Source organism: Bufo gargarizans, chromosome 3 (genome assembly GCF_014858855.1).
Source record: "Bufo gargarizans isolate SCDJY-AF-19 chromosome 3, ASM1485885v1, whole genome shotgun sequence".
NCBI classification, from domain to species: Eukaryota; Metazoa; Chordata; class Amphibia; order Anura; family Bufonidae; genus Bufo; species Bufo gargarizans.
Genome location: NC_058082.1, coordinates 279,364,920 through 279,377,270, shown reverse-complemented (window position 1 = coordinate 279,377,270; position 12,351 = coordinate 279,364,920). Strand labels below are relative to the sequence as shown.

General features: G+C 43.0%; 1 protein-coding gene across 3 annotated transcripts in view; it reads right to left on the bottom strand.

Annotated features, from left to right (window-relative positions):
* Positions 1-12,351, bottom strand: part of LOC122932164 (DNA repair protein RAD51 homolog 3-like) — a 76,226-nt gene that overhangs the window by 47,999 nt on the left and 15,876 nt on the right. For all 3 annotated transcript variants that reach the window (XM_044286421.1, XM_044286423.1, XM_044286422.1), the window contains exon 4: positions 11,953-12,086. In XM_044286421.1, coding sequence (XP_044142356.1) covers positions 11,953-12,086 — 134 coding nt within the window. The remainder of the gene's footprint in view (positions 1-11,952; positions 12,087-12,351) is intronic.

Below are 12,351 nucleotides of genomic sequence, written 5' to 3'. Positions count from 1 at the left end.
CAATCGGGTGTTAACTGACAACTAGGATAACAGGTGAATGTTTTGCTGTATGAACGGTCTAGGTGTGAACGAATGAACACCAAAACTGCAAATGGACTGTCGTACTGTTTTGTTGCCATAAGTGTGACTAAAATACTGAAGTTTTTGAGTTACAAACTGGTCTTTGTCTCTATACTGCGTCCGCTTGTCCTGTCTACCAGAGCGAATCCCCACACACATTATACACTGCTCGTTTTCATGGTTACAGACCACCCTGCAATCCATCACTGGTGCTCGTGCTTGCACACTATAGGAAAAAGCGTCAGCCTCTCTGGAGGCCGGGACCATCGGAGCGCATATAGGACAGTGCTTTTTCCTATATTGTGCAAGCACGACCACCACTGATTGATTACTAGGTGGTCTGTAACCATGGAAACGAGCAGCGTATAATATGATAGAAAAATTTAATCCAACCAGCCAAGGAAGCAATATGGATAATAATACATTAGTAAGTGGCTTGTATTAACTTTCTCTACATGATAAATGCCACTTACTGAAAGGAGACAACCCCTTTAATCATATACCGTATTTTTAGCCCCATAAGACACATTTTTCCCCCCCAAAAGTGGGGGAAAATGTCCCTGCGTCTTATGGTGTTAATACTATTTTAGTACCGGAGGGTCGGGAAGCGGTGAAGGCTCTGTACTCACCGATTCCTGGTCCTCGGCTGTGCAGTGGCTGCGCACAGCGTGAGGGCGCTCTGTGAGCTCACGCTGTGCTGCCAGTTCAAAGCACAGTCGACAGCAGGAGAAAGAAGATCACGCTGGAGGAGAGGAGTGTCGTCATCTGGGAGCAGAAGAGGTAAGTGTTTTTTTGTTTGTTTTATGTTCTGTGATGAAAAGCAACAGGGGCTGAAACATGGCAATGGAGGTCGATATGAGGGCTGAAATATGGCAATGGTGGCTGATGAGAGGCATATGGGGGCTGATATAGGGGCTCATGAGAGGCATGGGGCTCTTATCTGAGGTCTGATTGGGGGTCATTAACATTGGGATCTGAGGTGAGGTCTGATTGGGATTCTAATCTGAGGTCTTATTGGGGTCTTATTAATATTGGGGGTCTGATTGGGTTTGTCATCTGAGGTCTGATTAACATTGGGGGTCTGACTGGTGGTCTGACCTGAGGTCTAATTAATTATTTTTCTTTTCTTATTGTCCTCCTCTAAAACCTATGTGCGTCTTATAGGGCAAAAAATACGGTATATGCAGTCCTGTGTGTCTCCATGGTAAGGATGGGTGATTAATCAAATTAATTTGATAAATTTGCCTTTGAGGTTTTTTTTTTTTAACCCCAAGTTTAACAAAGGAAGAAAGAGAGATAAGAGAAAGAGAAATAAAACCAGGTACTGCAGGAAGAAAAATGTGTGTCCTCCCCTTTAGGGAGACTATGACCTACCAATGGCAAGCAATATTCTGATGGGCAGCAGCAAGAAAGTGTCTCTATTGACCTTGAAAACCAGTTTCATGATGAGACAGTGGAGGGCATTAAAGGGGTTGGCCAACAGAAATATATATTTTCTTAAGGGTTACTCACCTCACCAACCCCCACAACATCCTTTCCAACGCTTACCAGGGCCTCACTAGTCTCTGCTTCCTGCTGCCTCTTGATACCCAGGAAATGCTCGCTCAGCCAATCACTGGCCACAGCGTTAACACAACTCAGCCAGTGATTGGCTGAGCAGGCATTTCCTGCGTGTTTACAAGCACCAGGAAGTGGCTAAACGGGAGGAGTGGGGAAATCAGTGAGGGGAGTATATATTTTTTGTTATTATTATGCCAGTCTTATCCTTAAAAAATATCAGCCACACCACCTCTTTAATACCCCCTGAACTGACAAACTTTACTTTGAAGAACTAGCCCAAGTTAAAACTAAAAGCAACATTTGTATAATTGTAGTTCTGCACTGCCCAGTCCAAAACTGGGAACAATTGGAAATAACTTCACATAAAGACCACGTAACCCCTGAAAACAGATGTCATCTCGTTTGCAGGCTGAAGTCACCAGCCTATTTTTATTGTCCCTGTCAGCACTGTCACATCGAGCATAATTTGTGCAACCACTGTTTAATCACAATATAGCCCTACGATTTATGCTGCCGCTTTGAAAATCAACCTTCTGAGACTTTGAATTTCCAGCTGTTTGCTGCCGTCACTGTGTGTCAGTGCTGAAGATTGCAGACTTGTAGACAGCAATTCTGAATTACAGTGCACAATATTAACCTGTTAATGACGTGGCCTAGTTTAGGCCTTAAAGGGGCTATGCCATGATTGAAGTAAAAAATGTGAAAATGAAAATCATATAGTACATGACAATACCTTTCTAACAAAGCCAGAACTAGCCTTGTACCTCAAATGGAAGCAGAGATTTCAACATTCATTGCTCCAACTGCTTTGCTCGACTATATTCAGGCTGGCTGCTCAGGAGGAATGTCTGTTCTCCTCTAGCTTTTTCTCTGTAACTGACACATCTTCTAGCAGAAGATATAGCTGGTGGCAGTTGAAGATTCAAAGGCTCTGTAGACCTTAGGGGGCAATTTTATGATTGGAATTTACTCATTTGGGGCTAAAAATCTTTTTTTTTTTTTTTGGTCTTTATTAAAAATATTGAGCCGTTCTGTCACAAAGGGTTAACAGTTTTTTGTTTTTTTTGCTGTGTGACTGGTACTTTAACTTTGTGCCGGTCATCTAATAACCCTTATCTCTAAATTAGTAAAAGGTCATAAGCACTTATTTAAGGGCCCTATTACTAAAGGCAAGTGTTCCCTCTGGTCAATCGCCTGCTCGCTAGAGGAGGAGACCGCTGCTATTACACACAGTATAGGGATGAGCGATCGCTAATGCATCAGTCGTCCCTATACCATCTCATTGTTTGCCGGCAGCAGAGTGCCTATTACATGGCATGATCTGCTGTCGGCACACCAGGATTTTTTAACATGTTAAAGGATCCTAATTATCTGATGAATGAGTGTATGCTCATTCATCGGGTAATCGGCGGCAGTATTACACTGCCAGATGATTGCTAACGAGCATTCTTATGAACGCTTGTTAGCGATCATCTTAATAATAATCTGCTCGTGTAATAGGGCCTTAAGCCTCATTCTTATCAGTAAGATGAGAATTAAGCTTTAATGAGTGTTTATAAGGTCAGAGATCAAAGATAAGGAGCACGTCAGCGCCCTGCCGGACGGAGCAGAGAGAAAACAGAAATTCTTCTAGTAGATAAACTCAGAGCTGTGCAGAGAAAATGGCTCATCATTTGACCAAATTATTTTTAACTCAAAATGAGTGCAAAGCAATAATAAAAAAAAATTGCCAACAAAGGTGTACACAGCCTGAGTGCATGCGACCACTTCAGAGAGGTGGACAAGAAAAAAGGAAAAGAAGGTGGTGCTATACAGATACATTTTATTGAATAGCTCAGTTACTATACAAATTTGTTAATTAAATGCGATAATAAAATTATTCAGATCCAGGTGCTGTAAAGATATAAATTAAGTTTCATGGCACAAGCCTTTTAAGTGCACAGCAATTTTTTTTTCTTAATTTCCATCACTACGTTCTAATGCTATTTTTTTTTATTTTTCCATCAATGAGCGCTTCCTTTTTTTGTGGATCAATTACATCATACTGAGGTACACAATGTATTGAATTACTTTTCTGACTTTTTTTTGGGGAGGGGGGCGGGGGGGGGGGGGGGGAATGGTAAAGCAATTTTGCCATAGGTATTTTGGATTTTTTTTTTTATTCCAGGAGTTGTTACAATTATGGTAATTCTAAATGTATATTTTTTCTTTATGTTTTACTAGTTTTGCACATTGAAAAAACCTTTGCTTTGTAAATAATTTGTTTCTGCATTCCAAAAAGGTTTGCTGAAATATTCTGGCAATGTTTATTTATTTTTTTAAGATGCTTACTGTACGGTATAAATAATGTGTTCATTTTGACATAACAATTATATATATATATATATATATATATATATATATATATATATATATTTTTTTTTTTGTCATCCTCTAATCACTTCTATAATACATTGCAAAATTTGTGTTAGAACAGGGGGTAGGGTCAGAACCCCTGGCCCTCCAGCTGTTGTGAAACTACAACTCCAAAGATGTACACTTACTTTTTCAGAATTCCCATGTAAGTGATGTATTTTAGCAACAACTGGAGTGTCGGAAGTTGCTGATGCCCTTGTTAGAATGCATTAGGCTTGTTAGGCCCCTTGCAGACGAGCCTTCCTCCTGCAGCGAGTCCGCATCGCAGCACCCGGCCTGACGGGATTCACATAGCATTATATTGACTTATGATGCTATGTAACCCTTAGGGCCGCTTCACACGAGCGGATGCCGTGCGTGGCATCCGCTCCGTGAAAGAGTGCCAAGACCCGCTGCAGACTGCGGAGGCACGGAGCAGTAACATGACTGTTAATGCTCCGTGCCTCTCTGTGATCTCTTTACTTCGAAATCACAGTGACAACTGTGATTTCGAAGTAAAAAGATAACAGAGAGGCACGGAGCATTAACAGTCATGTTACTGCTCCGTGCCTCTGCAGTCTGCAGCGGGTCTTGGCACTCTTTCACGGAGCGGATGCCACGCACGGCATCCGCTCGTGTGAAGCGGCCCTTTACAGTTCTGGAATGTATTGGATAACACTGGCCTAAGGCCTCTTTCACACGGGTGTTGCGGGAAAAGGTGCGGGTGCGTTGTGGGAACAGGCACGATTTTTCAGCGATAGAGTGGAAAACATTGTAATGCGTTTTGCACGCGCGTGAGAAAAATCGGCATGTTTGGTACCCAAACCCGAACTTCTTCACAGAAGTTCAGGTTTGGGATCAGGGTTCTGTAGATTGTATTATTTTCCCTTATAACATGGTTATAAGGTAAAATAATAGCATTCTGAATACAGAATGCATAGTACAATAGCGCTGGAGGGGTTAAAAAATAAATAAATATTAACTCACCTTAATCCACTTGCTCGCGCAGCCGGCATCTCTTCTGTCTCTTTATTTACTGATTGCAGTCAAAGGACCTGTGGTGACGTCACTCCGGTCATCAGATGATCCGTCACATGATGCATCACCATGGTAAAAGATCATGTGACGGACCATGTGATGACAGGAGTGACGTCACCACAGGTCCTTTGACTGCAATCAGCAAAGAAAGACAGAAGAGATGTCGGCTGCGCGAGCAAATGGATTAAGGCGAGTTAAATTATATATATATATATATATATATATATTTTTTTTTTTATTTTTTTTTTTTAACCCCTCCAGCGCTATTGTACTATGCATTCTATATTCAGAATGCTATTATTTTCACTTATAACCATGCTATAAGGGAAAATAATAAAATGATCGGGTCTCCATCCCGATAGTCTCCTAGCAACCGTGCGTGAAAATTTTCACGCATCCGCATTCACTTCTATGGGGCCTGCGTTACGTGGAAAACGCACAATATAGAACATGCTGCGATTTTCACGCAACGCACAAGTGATGAGTGAAAATCACCGCTCGTGTGCACAGCCCCATAGAAATGAATGGGTCCAGATTCAGTGCGGGTGCAATGCGTTCACATCACGCATTGCAACCGCGTGGAATACTCGTCCGTGTGAAAGAGGCCTTAGTGTTGTACTGAGAGGCAACCTATTAAGCCCTGGCTCACTGGTAGGTTCCTGGCTACCACGGTAAGCAATAAGCACCCTGTGATAGCATTACAAGAATACAGATGAACTTACAGAGGAAGCATTATCCCTCTGCAAAACCACTTGGGTTCTGCAGTCACTACAGGCTGCGGCATCTAAAGGGATGCTTTTTCCCATCCCAGCCATCAAAGTGACATATTTTTACAGTGGTTCACATTATTTTTGCCACACTGTCATAGTACATTGTAGGGAAGAATGAGGTTAAATAATAAATTATATTAGGGTGCCCAGTATAGCTTATTGGGTGAACTTGATTGATATACTGTAGATCAGGGATAACCAACCTGCGGCCCTCCAGCTCTTGCCAAACTACAATTCCCAGCATGCCTTGACAGCCTACAGCTATTAGGTCATGCTGGGAGTTGTAGTTTTGCAACAGCTGGAGGGCCGCAGGTTGAGCATCCCTGCTCTAGATAAAGGTGGAAGAGAGACCCTGGCTGCTTCTTCATAATAAGAGACCTATAGCAGGACTAGGTATCTAATGAGAATTCGTTTTGTGTAAATGTGTGCCAGAAAAATTGTTCAAGGAGAACAATATGGCTGTTTATTTGACACATTGCTCTTTTATCTATGACTACAGGGATTTGGGGATGCTTGCATGTTTTTGTTTTATTGCAATTTTATTGTTCACTTGGAAATACAAAAATTAAAAACTATGAGGGTACATGCACACGTTCAGGATTTATGTGCGGAGAATCTGCACTGAAATCCGCAGGCAAATCCGTGCAGTCAATCCGCATCAATTAGTTCGGATTTGCATATGGATTTGGTGTGGATTTTCCGTGTGCGGATTTTACTAAGTGAATGGAGAAAATCCGGTCAGGAAAAATAAAAAAAATTGACATGATGCGGATTTTAAAATTGACACCGCAGGTCAAAATCCACGCGGAAAAAAATCTGCATCGTGTGCATTGAGAATTTCAAATTCTCATAGAATACAATGCACATGACCTACGGTGCCGATTTTCCGCACGCAAATCTGCACGCAATACTGATCGTGTGCATTTAGCCTAAAGGAAAGATGAATCAATAGTTAAATTCTTACATGACACATTAGATTTCCGAATACAATAGCGAGATGAGTCAGAAAAAGAGTGGAAGGATATCTGCTGCATTAGCGCCCTCTGCTGACTGATATAAAAAGTTCATTAAAAAAGGAAAAATACCACAGTATATTAATTGTAGTATAAGTAGAATATCTAAGCAGGACTAGAGTGTCTTTATAAAATTAGAAGGGGAGTTACAGAAACAGCGTAGCTTGTTCTGCTTTGTTGTTTGCGTAGCTCCATTCACTACAAAGGGAGTTACAGAAACAGTGGAGCGCTGGCCCACTCGATAAGCCAGGCTACCTATGGCTAGTTTCAAGTCCAATTTTGTTGTGGGAATGGCTAGATGGGACAACCCCTTTAAATCTGCCACGGTACCACCAAATTCAAAAAGGGGGCACTTATATATATCTACAGTTAGTGTATTAGTATAGGATGTATAGTATGTTATTATATGTCTACAGTTACTAAAGCTGTTACAGTGCCAGCAAATAAAATATAATACTATTATAACAAATAATCTGAAAAATACAACACTAGAAAATTTAAATATTTGGGAATATCTGAATTAGGCCTCATGCACACGACCGTTGTGTGCATCCGCGTCCTACGTTTTTTCTCCGCGTCCGTGATTCCAGTCCGTCAAAAAAATACGTCCTATTCTTCTCAGTGGAAAACGGAGGACGGACCCATTCAATGTCAATGAGTCCGTCAAAAAAAACTAAAACGGATGCACAACTGGTATGTCATCCGTGTCCGCTTTTTTCTACAAGACCTTGGTGCAATAAAATTACACTTTTCATTAACCTTCCTTTTTTTCCCCAGTCAGACAAAAAAAAAAAACAACTGTAGCAAACACAACTGTAGCAAAATCGGACACGGACCACTGAAGCCAAATCACTGACCGTGAAAAAACACTGTCGTGTGCATGAGGCCTTATGTAGACAGTACTGTAATCCAAATGACCACTGAAAAATGAGCAAGCTGTCCATAGGGACATTTAACATTAAAGAGGTTTTCCCACGAATAATATTCTACATTTTTCAAACCAGCACTTGGATCTGAATACTTTTACATGTAATTAAAAATGTAGTATAGCCACTGAGTTATTATAGCGCCACCTGTCACTTGCCCCTTTTTTTTTTCAAATCTCTGTCCAGCTCACTGAGGTTGACATACATGCTCAGTTCCATCTTTCAACTGTCACAAGCTGCAGCAGAAAGGACGTACCCCCTGAGAGACTGCACGCCCCATGAGCTGACAGCTTGAAATAAATCCAGCAGAGAAATTGCAGCAAGGAATGGGCAGATCTCTGGATACATGTAAGGAGCAGGGTTGGTTATAAGTCTGTTAGGGCTCATGCACACAAACGTATTTTCTTTCCGCTTCCGTTCTTTTTGCGGACCATATGCGGAACCATTCACTTCAATGGGTCCGCAAAAACAACGGAAGGTACTCCGTGTGCATTCTGTTTCCGTATTTCCGTTCTGCAAAAAAGTAGTGCATGCACTATTATTATCTGCAAATCATGGTCGGAGTGAGGCCCCATTCAAGTCAAAGGGTCCGCAAAAAATACAGAACGCACACGAAACACATCCGTATTTTGCGGATCCATACTGTAAGCCCAGCCCATATTGCTCATGTGTTTGGTAATTAATAAGTTACTGTTTCCATTCTGCAAAAAACGGATCAAATACTTAAACCATACGGATATGTTTTGAGCAATAATGGAACGGAAAAGACTTAAAATCATAGAAAAAAGAAAACTCAGATGCGGAACAATGGATCTGTTAAAAACAGACTGCAAAATGACAACGGTCGCGTGCATGAGCCCTTAGAAAGAGGTTGTCATGTACTAGACTGTGTATTATTTTTATTTCTTTTACATTAATCATGGGATAACCCATTTAATCATAGTATGAGCTCAGGATTGAGGTAAAGGGACGAAAAACAACCATCCGCTGGGATACTAAATTCTGATAACCAAAATGTGGGAGAACAAATGATCCTCCACTGGGTAACTGTGTAACCTAGGCATGACTCTCACATATATATGAGAGGGATCTACAGTCACAAAAGAGGAGAACCAAGGGGGTGGGGGGCATTCCCAAAACCCCCTTCGCAGCCCAATCAACTAGGACCAACATCGTTGCTCTTACCCTCAAATGCTGGTCATAGCGGCTAGCATTCCAGTGGTTACTCCACGGAAAATCACTCCAGCATGATGCTAAATAATTACTTTGCCTGGACTCGAGGGAACACCATTTTAATACGGTGTTGGACCCCCTTTTGCCTTCAGAACTGCTCAGGTAGCCCGTGGCATTTAAACGATGGCTAATTGGCACTAAGGGGCCTAAAGTGTGCCCAGAAAACATCCCCCACACCATTACACCACCACCAGCCTGCATAGTGGTAACAAGGCATGATGGATACATGTTCTCATTCTGTTTACGCCAAATTCGGACTCTACCATTTGAACGTCTCAACAGAAATCGAGACTCATCAGACCAGGCAACATTTTTCCAGTCTTCAACAGTCCAATTTTGGTGAGCTCGTGCAAATTGTAGCCTCTTTTTCCTATTTGTAGTGGAGATGAGTGGTACCCGGTGGGGTCTTCTGCTGTTGTAGCCCATCCGCCTCAAGGTTGTGCGTGTTGTGGCTTCACAAATGCTTTGCTGCATACCTCGGTTGTAACGAGTGGTTATTTCAGTCAACGTTGCTCTTCTATCAGCTTGAATCAGTCAGCCCATTCTCCTCTGACCTCTAGCATCAACAAGGCATTTTCGCCCACAGGACTGCCGCATACTGGATGTTTTTCCCTTTTCACACCATTCTTTGTAAACCCTAGAAATGGTTGTGCGTGAAAATCCCAGTAACTGAGCAGATTGTGAAATACTCAGACCGGCACGTCTGGCACCAACAACTATGCCACGCTCAGAATTGCTTAAATCACCTTTGGTCTCATGCACACGACCGTTGTGTGCACCCGTGGCCGTTGTTCCGTTTTATGTGATTTTCTGCGGACCCATTGACAAAATGCACCGTTTGTCATCCGCCTCCGTGATCCGTGTATCCTGTCCGTCAAAAAAATATGACCTGTCCTATTTTTTTTGACGGACAACGGTTCACGGACCCATTCAAGTCAATGGGTCCGTGAAAGAACACGGATGCACACAAGATTGGCATCCGTGTCCGTAGGTTACTTTCATACAGACGGATCCGAAGATCCGTCTGCATAAAAGCTTTTTCAGAGCTTTTTCCGACAGTATATTCTAACACAGAGGTGTTCCCATAGTGATGGGGACGCTTCTAGTTAGAATATACAACGAACTGTGTACATGACTGCCCCTGCTGCCTGGCAGCACCCGATCTCTTACAGGGGGCCGTGATCCGCACAATTAACCCCTCAGGTGCTGGACCTGAAGGGGTTAATTGTGTGTATCATAGCCCCCTGTAAGAGATCCGGGGCTGCCAGGCAGCAGACCCCCCTCCCTCCCCAGTTTAAATTTCATTGGTGGCCAGTGCGGCCCCCCCTCCCTCCCTCTATTGTAATAATAACATTGGTGGCACAGTGTGCGCCCCCCGCTTCCTCCCTCTATTGTATTAATACGTTGGTGGCACAGTGTGCGGCCTCCCCTCCCTCCCGCTATTGTATTAATAACATTTGTGGCCAGTGTGCGGCCTCCCCCCCCCCCCCCCGATCATTGGTGGCAGCAGAGTTCCGATCGGAGTCCCAGTTTAATCGCTGGGGCTCTGATCGGTAACCATTGCAACCAGGACGCTACTGCAGTCCTGGTTGCCATGGTTACTTAGCAATAGTAGAAGCATCATACTTACCTGCTGGCTGCTGCACTGTCTGTGACCGGCCGGGAGCTCCTCCTACTGGTAAGTGACAGTTCATTTAGCAATGCGCCGCATAGACCTGTCACTTACCAGTAGGAGGAGCTCCTGGCCGGACACAGACATCGCATCAGCCAGCAGGTAAGTATGATGCTTCTACTATTGCTAAGTAACCATGGCAACCAGGACTGCAGTAGCGTCCTGGTTGCCATGGTTACCGATCGGAGCCCCAGCGATTAAACTGGGACTCCGATCGGAACTCACACTGGCCACCAATGTTATTATTACAATAGAGGGAGGGAGGGGGGGCCGGGGGAGGCCGCACACTGTGCCACCAATGTTATTAATACAATAGAGGGAGGGAGGGGGGCCGCACTGGCCACCAATGATATTCAAACTGGGGAGGGAGGGGGGTCTACCCCCTGCTGCCTGGCAGCCCTGATCTCTTACAGGGGGCTATGATACGCACAATTAACCCCTTCAGGTGCGGCACCTGAGGGGTTAATTGTGCGTATCATATCCCCCTGTAAGAGATCGGGTGCTGCCAGGCAGCAGGGGGCAGTCATGTACACAGTTTGTAGTATATTCTAACTAGAAGCGTCCCCATCACCATGGGAACGCCTCTGTGTTAGAATATACTGTCAGATATGAGTTTTCACGATGTAACTCAAATCCGAAGGTATATTCTAACAGAGGCGTTCCCATGGTGATGGGGACGCTTCAAGTTAAAATATACCATCGGATTGGAGAAAACTCTGATGGTATAAAAGGGACTCCTGACTTTACATTGAAAGTCAATGGGGACGGATCCGTTTGCAATTGCACAATATTGTGTCAACGTCAAACGGATCCGTCCCCATTGACTTGCATTGTAATTCAGGACGGATCCGTTTGGCTCCGCACGGCCAGGCGGACACCAAAACGACTTTTTTTTCATGTCCGTGGATCCTCCAAAAATCAAGGAAGACCCACGGACAAAAAAAACGGTCACGGATCACGGACCAACGGAACCCCGTTTTGCGGACAGTGAAAAAATACTGTCGTGTGCATGAGGCCTTTCTTTCCCATTCTGACATTCAGTTTGGAGTTCAGGAGATTGTCTTAACCAGGACCACAACCCTACATGCATTGAAGCAACTGCCATGTGATTGGTTGACTAGATAATCGCATTAATGAGAAATAGAAAAGGTGTTCCTAATAATTCTTTAGGTGAGATTTTTTATAATTATATATATATATATATATATATATATATATATATATATATATATATACACACACACACAACACACACACACACACTTCTAATGGCCTAGACTCCTTACCTTGGTATGCTGGGCTATGAAGTCTGAAAGAACAAATATCCGTGCAAGAAGCTCAGCATAGTTCTGGCAGCTGAAGTAATGAGTCTTTGACAATATGTTGTTGAGCGTGAACATCTGCATGGCTATTTTCTGGTCTAAAGAAACAGAAACAAATATAGAAAATATATCATGACAAGTATAACAGTTGTCTTCAGGAAGTATAATACAATACTTTTTTTCTGGAGAAAAATGTCCTTCAGACATGGTTTTGTGTGGTTTTTTTTTAAATACAAGTAAATAAGATTTTCTTGTTGATGGTTTTTTTATGTTTTATTTTTAGTGCCTTTGATTTTTAACCGGGCTCATTTTCACCTTAAGGACCAGGCCATTTTTTGCAAATCTGACCAGTGTCACTTTATG